This window comes from Sesamum indicum, linkage group LG12 (genome assembly GCF_026168435.1).
Source record: "Sesamum indicum cultivar Baizhima isolate 11 linkage group LG12, ASM2616843v1, whole genome shotgun sequence".
Classification (NCBI taxonomy): Eukaryota; Viridiplantae; Streptophyta; class Magnoliopsida; order Lamiales; family Pedaliaceae; genus Sesamum; species Sesamum indicum.
The window spans coordinates 10,345,570-10,365,820 of NC_142668.1; the positions used below are offsets into that span (position 1 = coordinate 10,345,570).

At 35.3% G+C, this 20,251-nt stretch overlaps 3 protein-coding genes across 4 annotated transcripts; all 3 read right to left on the reverse strand.

Moving 5' to 3' along the window:
• Positions 1–258: 258 nt before the first annotated feature.
• RLP29 (receptor like protein 29) lies at positions 259–2,090 on the reverse strand. The gene has a single exon (XM_011084651.3). It carries the CDS (start codon positions 1,810–1,812, stop codon positions 391–393), a length of 1,422 nt encoding a protein of 473 aa, XP_011082953.2. The 5' UTR covers positions 1,813–2,090; the 3' UTR covers positions 259–390.
• A 718-nt stretch (positions 2,091–2,808) lies between these two features.
• LOC105165587 (serine/threonine-protein phosphatase 5) lies at positions 2,809–13,567 on the reverse strand. Its single transcript, XM_011084650.3, has 12 exons — positions 13,266–13,567; positions 12,964–13,133; positions 12,772–12,843; positions 9,842–9,992; positions 6,497–6,605; positions 6,205–6,322; positions 5,554–5,701; positions 5,087–5,335; positions 4,155–4,280; positions 3,938–4,038; positions 3,384–3,458; positions 2,809–3,154 (listed from the first exon to the last, which is right to left on the reverse strand). Exons 1-12 carry the CDS (start codon positions 13,348–13,350, stop codon positions 3,095–3,097), a joined length of 1,464 nt encoding a protein of 487 aa, XP_011082952.1. The 5' UTR covers positions 13,351–13,567; the 3' UTR covers positions 2,809–3,094.
• A 3,604-nt stretch (positions 13,568–17,171) lies between these two features.
• LOC105165586 (B-box zinc finger protein 22-like) lies at positions 17,172–19,809 on the reverse strand. 2 transcript variants are annotated; one of them, XM_011084648.3, is made up of 3 exons: positions 19,513–19,809; positions 18,325–18,501; positions 17,172–17,424 (listed from the first exon to the last, which is right to left on the reverse strand). In XM_011084648.3, exons 1-3 carry the CDS (start codon positions 19,687–19,689, stop codon positions 17,341–17,343), a joined length of 438 nt encoding a protein of 145 aa, XP_011082950.1. In that variant the 5' UTR covers positions 19,690–19,809; the 3' UTR covers positions 17,172–17,340. The 2 variants fall into 2 exon arrangements, with proteins under 2 accessions (XP_011082950.1, XP_011082951.1); XM_011084649.3 differs by having other exon boundaries at positions 18,358–18,501; positions 19,513–19,807.
• Positions 19,810–20,251: the final 442 nt, after the last annotated feature.

Here is a 20,251-nt window from a genome sequence, read left to right on the forward strand (position 1 = left end):
GTATTGTTATGATAGAGATATTAAAAGTAAAAGAAAAGATCATGCACTCATGCTATATTGAAAGAATATTTCAGATTTATAGAAAGGATTTAAAAAGAGAATTTCGATCGGACTTACATTAAAAATATTTGAAAAATCTATTAATAAAAATATAGTTCAGATTGAGCCATGAAAGTATTCAGATAAAATCGAAAAATTTGTTATTTGAACTTAAAATACTTGCCTTTAAATTTATCGATCCAAACACGTCATACAAGATGAAAAAGCAAGAATGTAAATGTATTTTGTCCTAAGTGATACAAAACCATAATCTTAAAATCCAGGTAACATCCCTTGCTCTAAAGAATCGAACTATTAATACAGTATTCATAGTCTATATCTCTAACATCATTAACAAGAACACAGCCCATGATGCAATGTTAGAAGAAACAAAGCAACATTAATGACAGCACACAGTGTGTAGGACATCAATGGAGCTTGAGATTTCTTCAATGGCTTGATGGAAGATGAGCTGCTGGTTTTGCTGTTCCCACAGACATCAACACCAACATCGACAGCATTTGCAGCTGACGGGCTCAAACACAGTCCTGGATTTCCACTCAGGTCCAAGTTCCTGCCGAGCCTTTTCAAGAAAGTTGAGTTGAAGGGGACAGTCCCGTCAAGAAAGTTCCTGCTGAGATTCAGGTGGTAAATGTGGGAAAGATTGGAGAAACCCGTCGGTATTCGGCCTGATAATCGGTTGTTTTCCAGTGACAGGGAGCTTAGGTTCATCAGCTGGGAATAGGCTGACGGGATTGTGCCTGAGTAGCCGGAATTTGAAAGCCTGAGTTCTTGAAGTTTCTTAAGGTGGCTGAGTTCCAGGGGAAGAGAGACAAACATGGGGTTGTTGTCCATTAGGAAGTACTGCAAGTTCTGCAAACCCGTCAAGCCCCTGGGGAAGGTACCCTGGAATCTGTTGTTGCTAAGAGCAAAGAATACCAGGGAGTTCAGCTGCTGAATGGTGTCTGGAATCTTTCCAGAGAGTGAATTTGAGCTCAAATCAAGCTTCTGAAGAATCCTGAGGTTGCCAAGTGCAGAAGGAATTGGACCCGTGAGTTTGTTGTAGCTGAAGTCAAGGCCAACAAGGTTTCTGGGATTGCCAATTTCCAGGGGGATTGAACCTGTGAGGATGTTGTAGCTGAGGTCAAGGTGTACAAGAGAGCTGAGGCTGAAAATCTCGACTGGGATTTCCCCTGTCAGCTTGTTTTGTGATAATGTGAGGACCTGAAGAGATTTGAGAGAGGAAAGTTGAGGTGGGATTGAGCCAATAAGAGCAGAATTTGATCTCAAGCTCAGCTGTTGGAGGGAAGAAGTGAAGGGGTTGTTTGCAGGGACTGAAATTCTTGCCGGGGCCTGAGTGAAGCACTGGAAGATGAAGATGGATTCAAGATGTGGGAGGTGAAAGATTTGTGAAGGGAATGTAGCTGAGTTCTTGCAAGATGGATTTGGTGGGGTGCCAAAATCAAGCCTGGTGACATGGAAATGGTTGTCAGTAGCTGTGTATCTGCACTCAATTCCAGGCCAGGATGAGGCTGGTTGACAGGGGTTAGGGTATGAAACTCTCCAGTCTTGATCAGAGGAAAGGATTTCCATAATCTTGAACAAGGTTTCCAGTTCTAGTGGATCCATGTTGGAAGAGAGGATCTTGTCGGGCACAACTTTTGCTGCATTCTGATTGGTGGAGCAGACAGGGAAAGAATGAAGAATAGAGACAAGTGTTAGCAGAAGTTGAAGGGAAAATGAGGATGAACAGAAGAAGATTTTCATTTTCATCCTTGAGTTTTGGTGAAGGAAGTTACTCTGCTAGCTGATAGATTGGCCTGAGTCTGAGAGATTGGTTCCATATGGGAGGAAAACTTTCATTTCCTTTCAAAACATCAGAGTAAGAGAAAAAGTAAGTGAGTTGGGGTAATAAAGAAATGTCACTTGTTGAAAGAACTAATTTAACGTGTCTTAAAAAGACAGGGACTATTTTGAAATTAAAATTAAAAATTGGGGACTAAAATAAATTTTACCCAAGTGAATTGTGCCAAAGATTTGATTGATATGATGGGTGGGGTCATGATTTTGAGTGAGAAAATTGAAGGCAAGGTGGGGCCAAGACAATGTTTCTTGAGAATTATGGGGGGTCGGGGGAGGGGGGGTGAGAAAGGGTTAGGGGAAAGAGGGACATCTCTCATTTTATCAGACTTGATGATGGCAATGGTAACACCAAACCAAGGAGGGAATGAGTGCACGAATGAAAAGGGAAAAGGCAACTATGGAAGCTAAAATACAAAGGGCTTCTTAAAAGTTGATCTTGCATGTGACCGGTTAAATTTCAAGTTCTTGATGTGTGATTTCTGAATAAATATATTTTTACAGTTGGCCCTTAAGTTATAGGGTAGTATGCGTGGATGCTTCTTTATTATAATTCAAGACAAGATCAGTAGTAAAAAAAGTAAAACAATCCCAATCAACTACAGAATGACAAATGGTTTGGTGGAAGCCAGGACAGATGGGCTGAGTTTCAGATTTTTGTCTAAAACTTTTACTCAAAATAGTATTAAAGAGTGAGTTCTGTGATTATATATTTCCTTTTCTGTCACAGAAGTAATTAACCGAAACTTAGAAGATCTGTGTATTTGTCATTTTCAAGTTTCTTGAACTCCAGGACAGTGATCAGCTGATGATTTTCATTTAAATTTTTCAACAATTCAGAACTTGGAGGAAAGTACAATTAAATAAAGGACAGGATTAGAAATTTAGCTATTTCATAGGAGCGGTAAGTTAAATCAACCAAAAATCAAAATATTTCTTACATAAATTAATATGAATACAAATGAAGGAGCAAAATGTTGTACATGGCACACCTACTACTTTCCACAGCTGAGCCTAAATTTCCAGGCCACATACAGCAATTGAGGAAAAGAATCCCAGATATCAAGTGCACACATGTTATCCTTGATCAATGTGAAAAGTGAAAACCGTGTCTTCAGCCATTTTTACCACCATTTTGCAGTTGGGCAGTAAGAAGTGTCTTGCAGTAGATATTATAACAAGATAGGGTTATGTACTAGGCGAACATTCGTAGGAAGTTGTTTGCATATGCCATTGGTTTGACATCAGGGTGTGGCTGCAATCATCAAAAGCAATCTACAATTAATTATCTATCGCATTATTATATTAGCCGATGCTAAACAAAGAAGACTAGTCTTTTTCGCCTTGATACAAATCCAAACTCCTCCCTTCCAGCAAAGATAGCAAAGGAAACACAAGGGAAAAAAACCTGGTTCTGCATTTTTTTCATTTTCCTAAGTCTTGTAATCTGGGGTGGGGAAGCCTCAAGGAAAGAAGCTACTCACCACTGCTGAAAATGTTGCGATATTGGGTTTCAGGTCTGGGGCTTCAAAACGAATAAATGCGCCCTTGTTTCCCATCTGTGTCAAGTAAACAAAATTCAAATGTGTGGTGAGCTTTTCAGTTTTCCCACTATGTATATTGCTGCAAAGAATTTTGTATGGAGATTTAAGTCTCCTGAGAATAGCTAATCAGGAGGCAGTGGGGACTGCACACCAGAAAAGGGTAGGAGATAAATGTCTTAAATGTAAAACACAAAGGGACTTGCCAAGTTCTCAAAAAATTGCACAAGGATAACCTACATGATCATTAGTTGACTTATTGCAACATATTTCTCTGTTAATTTTCCATAACAAGTTTGAAAATTTGAAATGGAGGGGCAGAGTAGAGTTTCGTTCATGACTGTTCAGGACAAAAAGTGGGAGACTTGAAACAAAGAAGATACCAAAAGCATAATAGAATATATATGAAAAAAATAATACTTGTCTGGTTCCAGAATTAGCATAGCATTTGATGGGTGACGCACAAAAACATAAGTTGGATAAGAAAACCACATTACCTGATCACAGTAATTTGGAGCAGAAAATACCGTTATAAGTTTACCATCATGCTCGATCTCGTAACCCTCATCCTTAACCTCATGTGACCTTACTACTAAATCTGTAGAACAACAAGCTCAAATTCAATAATTGATATTATCTTGATGGAAAGATAATACACAATATGGACTAGAAAATAAACAAATGGTTGCTCGTCTGAAAGACAGGGAGATCAACCTAAGTTGTTGTCCTCCAAAAATCTTTTTGTTACATCTGCACCAAATGAGAGACCAACACCACGTTTGCTTGGTCCCCTCCCAAGCTGAGGTTGTGGGTCACTCCACAGCAATTCACACATCAATCCTGGTTAAAATGAACAGAAATGCATGAATACTGCCTACATCAATCATACTTGCTAATCGGCGATAATAACATGTGGTCAGTAAGTTTCACCTGTTTCAGAAGTTCAGCTTGTGATTTTTCAAGCTAACAGCAGAAAGGATTATAGAGAATGTATTAAACTAATGGATAAAGCCAACCTTTTTAATAGTTAAATTTACTTTCTCACTCTTAAATAGAAGAGAACTCGCAGATACTGATTTCTTGTGGGGAAATTGATCTCTCTCTAAGTTCAGTAGTAAAAGATAATCAGGGTCACTATTTCCCTAATTGTGTATAGAAACTTCCATCACCTTCCAAGATACACAGTTCCGGCTGCCAACATAATTCTCTCCTTTATCCATTGGTCCAGCCTTTTCTGGGTCCACCAGAACTGAATCAGGCTAGGTGTCCAATATGCTATGGTCCTACAAGACCTCTCCCTAAAGTTTATTTAAACTCAGACATGGAGCTCCGTAGGCATTCCTTAATCCTTACCATATCATAAAAAGGAATACCATTTCACAAGAAGGATAACCAGTTGACATGGTTATGGTCAGTTGATATTTGGTAAGACTCGCCCACAAAGCATATGCTCTTCAGTAGTATATCATAAAAAGGATACCATATCAAACTTCACAGGAAGGAGTGGGGGGAGGTGAATTCCCTCGACACGGGTGACAGGACAATTTACAAACAAAAAAATTTAGGAGCCGACATGGGTAGTAGAACAACTAGACAAACCAGATGAAACATACAAATAAGGAATTATAATCCCATTCGGAGCTTACCCTCCTCGGGAGGCTCACAAAACCGATCAATTGCTCTGATGTCCGAGAGCTTTACACCATCAACACTGAAAAGGCCTCCATGAACCACAAAGACTTTCTCATTTATGACGTGAGCCAAAGGTAAACAACAGAACACTTCTGCAAATAGTTCCACGAATGTCTCACTCAATTTGGATCTGACCTCACCCTCAAAACCATATATCTTATTCATGCTCTTGCTTTCATGGTTCCCTCGAGAAAGGTATATAGCTGAAATTAAAATACACATAAAATCACTTCTCATTAGTCTGAAGAAGTAATTGAAATTAAGACAATCAACATCGCGTGTTTCTTTAATGTAAATAACTGACACATATACAAGCATCAAATAAATCTACTATTCCTGTACTTTTTAACAGTGGATATATAGTTTTGAAAAGGTGTCCGGAAATAATGATGCAATTAATAAAAAAACACGCGTGTATCACCTGAGGGAGACATGCACTTGAAGGCGAACAGCGTGAGAATGACCTCTAACGAAAAAGAACCCCTATCTACGAAGTCCCCATTGAACAGATATGGATTATCTTCTGACGGAAGTCCATTGAGCTCAAATATATTCATCAAATCATAAAACTGCAACCACATAAAAAGAGTCATAAATATATATTACTTCTGCAGGGTTGCACGAAAAGAGTACAAAAAAAGAATCATGATCTTGTGTCATAGTTTGAAGCATGGCATAAAACAAGAAATAGAAGATCCATCAACCATCTTAAACTCATTAATTGATGAAACAACATGATAAAAGTTCAAAATAGACTAAACACTTCGAGACTTGAACGTTAAGGGATGCATGAATTTTCTTTTCATACTGATGTGCCTTCACACTATCCAAAAGGATTTCCCGATGTTTCCTCTACCCACTTTTTGTGGTCAAGTACAAATGTCTTCTCAAATATGAATGCTCTGCACCAGGTGAATGCCAAGACAACATTCTTAGGGAGAATAATAAACAATATATAATATTGTTAGTATCACTTCTAAATAACAAGAAAAGAACCGTCATGCATGCATTACTTGTGGGGAACCCACCAACTAAAGATATGATGCTAATATGGTGAAGGAATCAATATTACCTGACCATGTACATCACCGCATACCGTGAAATGCTTCCCATCAGGGACATTAATATCAACAAGAGATGGCAATTCGCGCAGCAAAGATCTGGTGTGCAGCACAATCTGGAATGCATATCTATAACCAAGAAATAATCCCTTAGATCGAAATAACTTCTTATACCAAAAATAACTATAGATAAAGGTAAAGTAAAGATAGATATACAAGTGCAGTACTCACACAAGTACACAGGTAAAAAGTACGAAATCTGAAATTACAAAATACATGCATTATTCTGCCAGCAAACTATACCTTTTATGTAGGCACTTCTGCTTCTTAAAGTCATCCATCATTTTCTTCACAAAATCCAATGTTACAACATCTCCCTCTATTCTTGCCCCGGAATACTGTGGCTCCACATCTAGTATTGAAATAAAACATAAAATCAATTTTATTTGGGGGCCTTATATTTCTTTAGGAGTATAAGATATAAAGAAAGCAGCAGTACTGCACATCGCATTGAAACTAATTCCAAATTAAACCATTTATCAATAGCACGTCCCATTATTACTAAGACTCGTCTAGAAAGAAAAGACTGGATGCCTAGAGAACATCCAAAGAACTCTATGATATTAGCTAACGGTGACATAGCGAGTAGGAAGTAACAAGCACACATCTGTCTATTCAGTAATACAGCTTTAGCTGCACAGTCAGGGAAAAACTTATATGACGAGATTATCCAAATTAAACCATTTATAGCACATCCCATTATTACTAAGACTCGTCTAGAAAGAAAAAACTGGATGCCTAGAGAACGTCCAAGGTACTCTATGATATTAGCTAACGGTGACATAGCGAGTAGGAAGTAACAGGCACACATCTGTCTATTCAAGTAATACAGCTTTAGCTGCACAGTCAGGGAAAAACTTACATGATGAAAAGTGGCAAAAAATTAATAATAGAAAGAAGGTAATTGTTGAGAATCATTCCAGATATGCTTTAGCCTTGAACCCTTTAAGACATAACACAGTGGTAGCAGTTCATTCTATTGAACCATAACAGACGAAATACTCAAATTGCTAACCCAATGATCTTAGCTACAAAATGTTATCCATATTCCTGAAATTCTGAGCTGCATAAGTAGTATTTGCTTCTTAATAGATGAGATGAGAAATCTGGTTGAAGTTGCTCGTATTCTTGAAGCATGTGTTGGATTCTTCAGATATTTTAGCACAAATGAAAACTTCCACTGTGAGTAGTTTGAAATTTATATTACTACAGTTGATCACAGCCACCAGCATTATTTTGAAATAGGTATACAATCAATCACAGCCACCGGGACAACTGTTAAATGAAGAGTGCACAAATCCTTCGCAGCCATCCATGGGAGTTGAGGGGTGTAATCATTCGGTGGAAGAAATGCCATGAGATTCCAGACTGAATACCAGGAGATTCACTTTTTACCTTACTATAATTTCTCCAATTTCCAGTCTATATGGCCTTGAAAATTTAACCTTCTACACAGCTCCTTCTGATCCCTACTGTTCAAAGAACCTAAACAATTGAACAGAAAATACTCCCATGGACCCTAATGACAAAGGTCCTCGAGAAGTATGCATAGCACCAACGCAAGCCCCAACACTGTTGTCTGTCTACTGCTCAGACAACCCAGGTCTTCTACCCATTGCAAACCAAAGCTTCCTTCTCATCTTAGCTTCAGGACAGAAAAAACTGAAATTTAGTGATGTCAAGACCTCATTTTGTTCCAAACACTGCTTCGTAACCTCCAAATCTAGACCATTGATAAGTGTGGCTTGACAAGTTAATGCATTTTTCTCCAAAAGTAAAATGGGTCTGATAAAGAGCTATCCATTTATAGATTTCTGACCTTCAAGAAGGAAGGTTATACATTAGATCATCAAATATTTTTCCATTTTTTACACCTGAGGTTGTGGTTAGGCAAATCCCAACTAAGAGAAACTGCCTAAATTCTCAATAGTTACCAATCTTTTTAACTTGGAAAAAGTGGACGAAGATCAAAGTAGAAGCACAATTAGATAAGAACAGACTTCTTATCAACAGGTTCTAGGAATTAATTCACAAGTTCAGATTTTTGCAAGTAGGTTTTTTCAACTATAATCTGTCCCTCTTACTTTCACGGCTGATGACCACATAAAAAACTAAAACCTATTAGATCACACAAAGTGAATAGAACATACACCAACTCATAAACGTATTATGAGTTTCTTGGGATATTGCCCTTAATTTTTCTTGCAGCTGAGAAGCCAGCAAGAAGCTGAAGCAGTTAAACCCAACAAATCACAGAAATTAATGCAACTCTTAGAAACAAACAGGGAAGGAAATGTATATCTCTTTCTAAATGTCCTTGAAAGACATTGCAAAAAAGGCAAATAAAGAAAATGACATCCTCAACTACTTGGAGGCTTTTTATTGAAGGATCTGTTGAGCAGTATCACAAAGAAAAGTCTCAAAAGTTATCCAATTTCGATTAGAGCAAGTTACCTTGGCCAATCCATGGCTAGATTGCAACATTCAGCAGTGAAGCATAGATAAAGTCTTGTCAACAATCCTGTTCAGCATACAGACTCATCTAGGACATGAATTTCTCTTATAAATCAAAAACTCAAATTTTAGCGATCCTTGGTAAAGAAACTGTATTTGCAGTAATCCTGCAAACATGTTCCCCAGACCACCAACACAATTGCCATAGCTGTTGTAACTTGCCAAGCAATGGCTGCTTTAGTTACCACATACACTGCCAGTAGTGCTACTGCCGCTGCTGCAGCAGTTACTTTCAGGTTAACATAAGATGAGATGGGCCTAGCCTAGTCCCTATAATGAGAGGTCACGTATTATAAGTATAAGAGTTACCAATGTGCATTATTACATACTTGTTATCATGCAATATAAAAGTCAAATGATGTTCTTCTGTTCTCATGCAAAGGCAGTCCTCCATTTAGTATAACTATATTTTAATTATATACACTTCATTTTCCTCACCCGATCCCATTAATTACAGCCATTAGTTCACACCTTCTGTTGTATATCCATGACATGAGAAATGCAATAGACGTTTCTGAAAGAAGGAAGCTCAATAAATCCTACTACAGAAAATGCCAGATAGAACTCATACTTTTTATCCGCCACTAAATTGGCTTGCTTAAGAACAAAGAAAAATGACGGAATAACTGTATTCATAAGAAGCAAAGATACTGCTCCATAAATAATCCCAACGTTAGATTGATTCTTGATATTGTTCCCAAAAAGAGTTATTCTGTTGTGTGGAGGATGAAAGAAGATGGAAACAAGTCTAAACAGTAGAACTCCATACACAACCACAGCACAAATTGAACATGACAAAAGCATTTGAGGTGTCTACTAGAACAAGAAGTACAGGAAACAACTCAACACATCTGCCATACATTTCAAATTGCTAATCAACTGTAGCACAGAGCAGGAATCTCATGACCAGAAACGAAATCCAATCACTGGAAATATTTAACATTGATCAAATAAGACTAGACTCTAGAGATATTCAGGGAGAGTTGAATATGTCGGATAACTAACACTATCACTTGTAAGATCAGGCAGCAAAAATAATAGAAGATATAATTTTCCAGGAAAATTTGGGCATACCTATAGCGTGATAATCAATTGTGTCAGCTATTGAATGTCTTGCTGATTCAGGTACAGAAATAGCTTCCTCAAATTTTAGCTTCATCACAGCTTTCTCACACTCCTTTAATTTCTTGGTGGCATCAGGGTCATTCGGACATAATTTTTTGACCTAAAGTACAACAAATCAAACAGTTAACATGGATCGGTAAAATAAAACTTTTTTGCTGAAAACAACATAGAAGTGGTTTCCTGGAAGATGCCGAAGAAATTTTAACAAAGAAATAATAGATCATCTCAAAAGCATGTAAGAATGCAAGGGGGAGACTGAAGTCAAGAATATTACTGATGCTGATAGAGTATTTGGACATGTGGATTAACGTTGAGACTCAAATAAGCCATGCAACCATAGAAGAACTAAATGAAGTAGAATGGTTCTTCATTTAAGTATAATACCCATGAGTAGACCAAACATTGACTAGGTTACCATGCACAAAAGGCCAAACTAAAGAGAAAAATAAATTAAGCACAGAAATATTCAAAACCTATAGGCATTCCAAACTCAAAATCTTGTGAGTAACTCATACAGACTTTGTTGGTATGCTAAAGAAGAAAGCAAAAGCAGATCTAAAGCACCTACACAAAGTCAACACATATAACCACAATTGATATAATGTAAATGCAAACTTAATGGTGGCAAGACAAATTAGGACCCTCGGGTTGGGTTGGTCTTAAGTTGTTTTAAATTGGATTGAGTTCTACTGATTTAATTTGATTTGGGTATGAAATGGGTCAACTGGGTCCAACCCCCAACCCCAACGGAAAGAAAAGTTCATTCCATTTATATATCTTTTCTTCACTAAATCTAAGTAGTATTTAAATTTTTGAATTTTTTATTATACGTAGAATATTTTAAAGGAAAATTTGCTCATTTCAACCTCTACAGAAAATTTAACTACTTGTATATATGATTCACTGCCAAAGTAAAAGAAACAACAAGAATATGGTTTCCAGTGTTTATCCAAAATAAAGTAAATATCTACATATGATAAATGCAACAAAAATACTCACATATACTCCGTATCGTCCACATTATAGATATGTCTTAGTCCATTTCTTTTCCATAGCATGCATGATCCTACTATACAAAGCAACTCAAATGCTACAATGTCTAACCCAATAAGCGCTCAAGTAGTAGTAATCAGTGCAAAGAATACAATAATCTAGAAGCATTAAATGCTTACTAAGATATTTATGAGAGTACATACTTTTATATATAGTTATATATATCTATCTATATATTTTTACACATTAACACTACATGCAACTGCAAATATAGAAGCTGGTAAATTGTTTCCCTCGTGAAGGCTTAGAAATCCATTGATTAAGATATGAAATCATAGAATATTAATGTCCTATATAATGGTTACCTTTATAAAAAAAGATTGTATACATGTTCTACAACATCACTATAACAATCATAAATATTTAAAATAATATATACATAAAAGAATAAATACACTGTTTTGATTGGGTTCAAAACACTACAAACTATAATGAATGTCCAGTTTAAAAAGTGGACAGAGTATTACAATTATCTTCTAAGTCAAATGCTTTGGTTAGAATAAACAGATTGTTCCTTGGACCCATCCAGACCAAAACCAACACATTCTCGAATCTGGACCCACATATTTGGATTGTTTCACTCCCAACACGCATCAAACCCGATACACTTGGACCCAACCAAAACCTAACCCGCCCCGTTCATTTACCTCTCATACACAAACCAGTTTAGTCATGATGCTTCATCTCAAAAGAAGGAAAAAAGGGAGAATGGGATCTAGCCTCCACTTAAATTGTAGGACGTTAGACCTACATTATCAAACTTTGCTATAAGGCATAGGACCATGTTTCCAGTAACAGCCATAATTTTGCATTGAATCTGAAATGAGTCCTGAAGTTGGTTATTCACAAACCCTTCATCACTTTCAGACATTGGTTGGAAAATATTTGGATTTCTAAAGTCTGCAAGCCTTGATCTGCAGACTGGAAAATGATACAGAACCCTCCGAAGCCTTAATTTACAAAGTAACAGAATCTCAGAATCTTTTTTACAACCATGGTAGGATTTAATTTGAAAGCCCGTTAATCCTTATATTCCTGGTTATACTTTAGAACGATTCTCAGATGCTATCATCACGGCTGTGCTCCTAATGGAAGTTCCTCATTGTAGATTGATCTGTATAACTTGCAAAGCAGTGTGACAAAGATGAACATATTGTTTTTTTCTTTTCTTATGATGTTCTCCTTATATCTCCATGTCTGTGCTGTGCTGCTAATATTAAGCACAGAAAACACATTAACTCTAGTCTTTGAAAAATGATACAGCATAGTAGAAAGTACTCTCAATGCAGTTCAGATTATGGATTCTATATGTATGAAGACATTAAATCATCATCTGTTTTTAACTGGAAGACCAAGGCACAAGATTTTCTGGGCACTTCAGGCAATATAAAAAATCCTAAGTCAATTGTAACTTGCATGTTATCATGACATCAAACTAGAACCAGGAAAAAACAATCGAGCCTATTTGAAAACTTTTAAATTGAACTGAGCATTTCTATTTGTAAATTCCCTCTTTTCTTACATGATTATCTGCCCATGGTACAACATGCATGCACACAGTCAAATGTTTACCATCGATACAGCATACAACATCCAGCTATCTAGCTCATTCACAATGAACCAAAATCCCTCTCTATATAACTTTCACATGCACACAAAGAAACACCCCTTAGTAAAAGCATAAAGCTCAAATCATTGGGGGGAAAAAGAGAGAGAGGAAAACGGGGGAAAAGAAAACAAACATAAAAAGTTTGCTAAAGAATTAACATAACTTCAGCATGTATTAAAATAAAATAAAATAAAGGCAACAAATGAAGAAATCCCACTTGTTGAAAATCCTTCAGAGCATCTTTAAACTTGCCCATTGCCAAATATGCTGCGCCCCGCCTATAATAACCCTGCACTGGGAAAAGTCAATTCAGTACCACGCACGCATTTGATTCCTTTACTCAATCCCAGTACACAAAAAGAAGATTTCCCCTTTCCCCGAACAAAAACATGAAAACAATCAGACTCGCCTTCGAATATTTTGGGTCAATTTCAATAGCTTTCGTGGCGTCTTGTATAGCACTTCCATACTCCTCCAATTTGGTGTGAGCAAACGCACGGTTAGCCCAGTAGACTGCATTATCCTTATTCACCTCTATCGCTTGCGTATATAAATCAATAGCCTGAGAATATTTATGCGCTGAAAAACAAGAACCCGAAAATCAACAAAGACACAGTAACATAAAAAATACACATAATATAGTCAACACTGCAGAACAAAAAAAATCCCAGAAGAGAAAAACAAGAACCCTTAAACCCTTGTCCACAATACCTTTGAAGGCTTCATTTGCGAGGAGTTTGAGTTCTTCAGCTCGAGAAGTGTTTGTGGAATTCTCAGTCTCCATGCTCGGGGGCATACTATAAACAAGTTAGCTGCAATGACTCGCTCTGTTTCCTTCTTGTGGAGTGGGGTTTATCTTCCTGTTCCGCTTTTTCCTACACGAGAATATCAGTGTGTATTGTGTGTGTGCGTGTGAGAGAGAGAGAGAGAGTGATGGAAGAGGGGAGGGAAGAAAGGTCTTTGCCCTAGATTATTCCGGAGAGTACTGTTGAGGCTTTTGAGTGTTTTTGTTTATTTGGTTTCCTTACTCCTGAGGTAAACAATAATACAAAATAAGCAATTGCAATTTAATTAAATATAACTAAATAATTGATCAAAATTAATAAATTAAATTATCTTTAAATATCTAAAATTATTAATAAAATCAATTAATCAAGAAAAATTGATATTTGTGGAAGAAATAAATATAATTATGGGCATTTTAGACAATTCATCTTTTATTGATCGTGGTGGTTATTTTCAAAGAAGTGATATTAATGATGACGGCAATTTGTCTCTCAACATTACTTTAACAATTCCAAAATAACAGCAATATAAACTTTCACAAACAACTAATCCAAAAATATTTCAAAACTCTCTTTTTAAGAGCAAAATAAACGTAACTACAAAATCAAGGGATAATTACACTATTATCCCTTAAATTTGATATAATTATACATAAACTCAATATAATTTGAAAATTCATTTCTAGTGCTTTTGATGCGTATTTTGTTTAGTAAATAGATTTCCTATTAGTCAAAATTTTACCATTGGTTGATTTATTACATGCAAGATAAAATTTTCCTGACCAAAATACTTTTATAAAAGTGAAATATACATCATCACATGCAATACAACTGTGTGAAGATGTATAAGAGTAGTTTGATTAAAAAATATTTTTTTAATATTTAATAGGATATTAGTAAGTTAATCAGAGGTAAATATTAATTTTTATTCAATTATTTTGTTAATACCAATAAATTCGAATTTTTTTAACTAACAAAAATCTATTTATTAGATAAAACTAATCTCAACAGTACAAAAAGTAATTTTTAAAATTTAAAAATTTATGTATAATTATATCAAAACAATCAATTGTAATTGTTATCCCTAAAATCAAACTTGAATTATGGCTTCGGGGTACTAAATTTTTTTGTTTTTTTTTTTTTTGGGGTGGAGGGAGTGGGTGGGGAGGGAAGGGATCAGGGCATTAAATTCTCAATCACCCAAAATTGATCAAGAGAAATTAAACATACCAAAAAGCATTTGCACTTTAGAGTTTAGAGTTTTTAATGCAAAAGCTTCCCTTATTATTAAGTTGCTTTGACATCACTATATCTTAGGGTGCAATTGGCTTGATTGATTTGATTTGACAGAAAACTTTTGAAAAATAATTTTAAATGACTATATATAAAAAAACAAATTAAATCTGTAAATAAAATTAATAAAATATGATTCAGAATTAGAATCAAAAGATTTGTTTTAAGAATTTAAAATTCATAATTTTAAATTCTTAAATTCAAATGCAACCTTAAAGTTGTAAACCCGAATACATATTTCCTCTTTTATAGATCCACTTCATTTTTCACCCTAATTATTTCAGTGTTATATTGACATGTCTGTCCAAAGGGTGTCAATGGATAACCCCCTGCCCATGATTGTATATTCACACTGCAATCATTCCCTAGATGTTGGGAAACTATGGCCTAAGACCAATTGGTAGGCCCAAGTCCAAAGCCACCTAAACCCACTCACCTGGAAGGTTATCCCATTTTCTGGCCTTCCCTTTTCTCTCAGCCCATTTACACCACCAGACCCATCTACCCGACCCGATCCCTTTAGTCTTTATTACCCCCCATTTTGCAGAATCCCTAAACCTATGTCTCCCTCATTCTCTCGCCTCTTCATCTCCATCTCACTTTCTTCTCTGTAAGCTTAGCTATCGTCTTCTCTCCTTGTTTTTTCCCCTCGTCGTTCTTCTCTCACACCGTCATCAATGGCTCCTCTTTCTATATATTTCTCAGTTGCTTCTGGTAAGAATAACAGACACAACAAAAACTATTCTGCTAAATGTGTTCTTCGTGAACTATTTCTTAAGCGGAAGCCTTAGTGGTTGTTTTGGGGTCTATATGACCGAAGCTGTTCAAAGTGATTAAGCCTTGGTGGTTGTTTGAGTGGTTGAAGCCTTGGTGGCTGTTTTGGGTATAGTAATAGGTGTTGTGGTTGCCGACTTGAGTAGCCGTTGGCTATCCCTACCAAATCTGACTCCTTGAACCAAAATCATTTATCTTCTTACTGTTCTTGTTTTTTCATTTATTGTATTGTTAAATATAAAATATTTGGTCTGTATATTTTGTGTTATCTATTCTTTATAATAGTTGATTTGGGCTTATCACTTGAGGGTTTACACCCAACACTAGACAATATTCATAATTTATGCATCAGCAAAAATGACAACTTTGATTACGAATTAGGTTTCTTATATATACCAACAATTTAATTAAGCACACCCCATGCATGCGCATAATTTAAATTTATTTAATTAAGTATATTTTAAGAAAATAACATGAATGAATTATTAAAACCGACAAAATAGATTAACACTAATAAATAGAAAATTCTTGATAACTAATTAATTAAAGAAATGATTAAAGGCATCTTAATCAATAAGGGCGTGTTTACAATAGAGTATTAAGCTGGATTTCTGCTTAGTGGCTTGTTTACATTCTTTGCGCTCGGTCCGGTCTACTGGTCATCGGCCCGCCACTGTTCTGCATAAAGCGTTTGATTTATATCTAGGCAGGAGCGCCTGGGATTTCTATCAAGCTAAACCATGGAAATGACCACTAAATAATGAATGACTTCTATGACCCTTCTTTATTTGCCCCATTTACCATTTAACCCCCTTCTTTCAGAATATTTACATCCAATTTTTCAATCTTACATTAAATGCACTGACACTTTAAATATGAGCCAATCTGTTGGATATTACTCTTGCCGTATGTTCTTTTTACTTATTTTGGGTGCTAATGTCTTCTATCTATTTGCACGTGGTTAACTATGTTTACAGTAGTTTAACTTGTTCTGCTCCTTCACCAAAATTTGTTGTTTATTTGTCTACTTAAGCCTTTGATTTGTTTCTAGTTCACTCTCATCTTGCTGAATTTAAGTAATGTTATGTATTTCAATTGTGGGTGCCGAAAATAGGATGAGGCACACCCGCTGCATATTTGCTTTGACTGCCGTGCAGTAGATTGTGGTTGAGATTGCGGTGGCACTTATCATTTTTGTTCAAGTTATCCAATATATTAAACCTAGGAGGTGTTTTGAACCTAGGTTTCGACGTCGACGCTACAATCTTAATTCTAAACTACCTGCTCAGGTTAAAAACTTGCATCTTTTAGTTTCATTTAGCAAAGAGGCCATTTGTGTTATATGCTAGAGTAATCTGGCAGTATAAAGGCCACACAAAATGTGTCTGTGGCTGAGCAAGTTGTTATGTTTTTAAGTGTTCTTTCTCATTACAAAAGGAATTGCATTGTCAAGCATGACTTCATAAGGTCTAGCCATACCGTAAGCAAGCATTCCCATGCCGTTTGTAAGATGCATACAGACTACAGTATTCCTGGCTAAGCTGACTTCTATTACCGATAACTGTCCAAACCCTCGTTGGAAGTGGTTTAAGGTATCGCTACAATACCCAATATCTATGAATAATTGTACTACTATAGCTCTAATGGCAACATATTTTTCAAATAGGATCCGATATTTTAGTACCGAGATCGCACTCGACACACAAACTTGTTCAGACATCATATCTAGGTTCAAGCTAATTAATCATGAAAAGGAAGTAGTGAAGAATGCAAGTCCAAAATTGCACTGACTCTGGTATCAAGAAACTTTCAAAAGTACTCTCCAACGTATGACCTTGTTTTCTTTTAGGTTTGTCATCTTCATTCGTCCCGTCATCGTCGCTTTCTTCAGATTGGATCGTGCTGCTGCTCGTGCCGAACCTGGTTGAGGTCCATCATTGTCTCGTCTGTTGAGATGGCAATGGCACTGATTCAAGTATTCTTGACCATTCAGACACATGTTGTTTGTTGCCTTTGGCCTGAATTCATTAGAAAAGAAAAGTGTGTGAGAGAGTTGGAATTGGTTTGTGATTTCATGATCTACGAAATTTTGTTAGGAAATTTTAAAAATTTTGCACATTGAGGACAAAATTTCGAAATGTGTTATAATCAGCTTAATTACGTGCACTTTTTCAATCTTTTTAGTTCTCAATGTGCGAAATTTTGAAAATTACAGTTCAACATTGTCGCATATATTTATATGGGATTGAAATTATAACCTCATACTTACAGAATTATAATTATAATTTTTCTAATAGATTTCAGATAAAATTGACAAAGGAACTTATCAAAACACATGTGAGAAAACAACCTATTTTATTTTTAATTAGGGGGACCCATGGACTTAATTTTTTTTATAAGATGAATGGAAATTAATAAGCATGAGACACAATTATTTAAAATTATTATTATAACGTGTTTATTGATATATACTGGTAAAATATATATTTAACATATCTTGTTCACTTTGTAATTTGATTTCAGTCCATAGACAGAAAGAATATTTCAAAGTAGTAACAAATTCACTCATTTGCAACTATTTGATGAGGTCTGACTGAGATATTTGTAATTATTCAGATATCAAAGTATATTAATAATAAAATTTGAGTACTAAAATAAATTTTACCAATTTAATCCCACCTCGTGGGTCTGATTGCTTAGCAAGTGAAATTCAAGTCATGTGTCGTGCCAATGCAAAAGCAACGGCCTCGGTTCAGAAAAAGTAAACGGACTACTAACTTGAACTAAATCGTGCATCTAGCCTAATCAGAGAAAGTGAACAAGACATAAAGTCCATACAAGAAAAGGCCACGATTCTTGCAATGCAGAAGATTCGAGAGGACTTTGATCATATACTAAATTTGAAAGCGGTAATTAACCTCTGAAACGTCGACCATATGCAAAGGCGTTACCTTTGCCCCGAGTCCTACTCTGATCCCAGTGAGCAAGAGCCTCTGGTGACTGAACTGGCTACAGCTCCCTTTGTGTGTGGCAATGTCACATTTCCTACACAGCACGGCTCGATCCTCCAAGCAAAAGAACCACCCGAGAGCCTCCTGCGATATTATATTATAAGTTCTAAGAAAGATACATAAGAATAAATTTATTATAAAATTAACAATCGCACAACAACCAGATATGCATCAATATGACTTGGTTCCTTATAGAAACATCTGGAAAAAAAGTTTAAAATATGGAAATGTTGGATCATATCATTACAACAACCTACATCCTCATTTATAGTTTGTAATTTAGAAGATGAAGAACAGAAGTACCAAAACATGTTCTCCTGTCATATTGATTTTTTCGTAATTTTTATGATTTTGCACTATAGAATTCAAATCCCATACCTATACAATAGGTATATATTTATGATTTCAATAACCAAATCCAAATAAATTAGCATTTCTCACATCTATAATATAAATTTGGAAACGTACGATCAAGATATTTTTTTATTTTTTGCACAAAAACCAAAAAAGCATTCTGACTTCATTAAAAATGTTGAAAATTGAAAAAAAAATTGGGTCGTTTGATTTTGTTTTTATTTTTATTTCAAATTGAGTTTAATGTAAATAACTTGATATATATAAGCGTGTCTCATTGCTTTTTAACTCATTAAGATATACTATAGATAATAGTAAAATATATACCCTAACAAACACATTTCAAGAAATAAATAAGAAAAAAGGAAATAAAATGAAAAAAATAACTGATGTTCCATATTGTAGGGATATAATTATTATATTTAAAAATTAGCAAAATAATATTATTAATCGTCATTGGTGGACCGAAAGTCTTTTTTTCTATATTAGTATAAATATAAAATGATAGAACAAGAAAGAAAAAAAAAATAACAGACGTGTCATATTTATCTTAGAGATATAATTCTTATATTTAAAAATTAATATTGCGATATCATTAATCAACATTTGTGAGCGTTATATAATAGAAAATATTTTATATTATATTATATATATAAGTGCAATTCGAGCGATTATACGAACGTGTAATAGAATATTCAGTATAAAATATATATATATATATATATGTACATATATAGATACCTGGCAAACATCACACTTGGGCATAGCGGAGGGATAGAGCGGAAGACGTTGATGCTTGGTGGCCAGCTTGTTCCCGGCATGCACTTTGAGGTCGCAGCCGCCGCACAGCGCCGCCTCGTCGGCGCAGCAAACCACCTCTGCTTCCGCCGCTTCACACACGTCGCACTGTATCTTCATCCTTCTTAAAGCTCTGTTTGGCTTTGCGTCTGATGAGTTTCAAAGTGGAGGTTTATGGGTGGTTTAAATTAACCAATTGTAAGGTGAACCGGGTTTTAATGCCCCAACTTCTTGTGTAGTCGGCGATCACCTACGTCATCTACTTTTATTGAAAAAAAAAAAAAAAGGAATTACATATGCGATGTATATATTATCTATAATTAAAGTATATTGATATGGTTTACGATTTGTTGATTTATTCGATATCCCATCGGATATTATTTATTTTGATTTATATGACTCTTATAATTTTATTTCTAAAAATATGCTTCGCTAAGAAGAAAGGGTCTTGAAATTTATAATATACCAATCAAAAACCTGTAGTCTACACTCAATATGCGACGTTTATATACATCATATATATATATACTGTAGTTATTTGCACGATTGACAAAAATATATATATATATATATTTTATTAATTCGTTATCTCAATTTAATTTTTAGTTTTCCTATAATATTATAATAATATCAAATAATACAGAAAAATAAAATATTAAATTATTCAAATTATTAAATACTC

Bases quoted from the DNA above. Each gene is read 5' to 3' on its own strand.
- LOC105165587 (XM_011084650.3), bottom strand. From the start codon at position 13,350: ATGCCCCCGAGCATGGAGACTGAGAATTCCACAAACACTTCTCGAGCT. The intron at 9,993-12,771 runs GTGGGATTTCTT...GTTGTACTTTAG, and splicing joins CTCTGAAGGATTTTCAACAA to GTCAAAAAATTATGTCCGAA. The intron at 6,606-9,841 runs GTATGCCCAAAT...TTTCAATACTAG, and splicing joins AATTGATTATCACGCTATAG to ATGTGGAGCCACAGTATTCC.
- LOC105165586 (XM_011084648.3), bottom strand. From the start codon at position 19,689: ATGAAGATACAGTGCGACGTGTGTGAAGCGGCGGAAGCAGAGGTGGTT. The intron at 18,502-19,512 runs GTATCTATATAT...ATAATATCGCAG, and splicing joins CCAAGTGTGATGTTTGCCAG to GAGGCTCTCGGGTGGTTCTT. The intron at 17,425-18,324 runs GTTAATTACCGC...TAATGAATTCAG, and splicing joins ATATGGTCGACGTTTCAGAG to GCCAAAGGCAACAAACAACA.
- RLP29 (XM_011084651.3), bottom strand. From the start codon at position 1,812: ATGAAAATGAAAATCTTCTTCTGTTCATCCTCATTTTCCCTTCAACTT.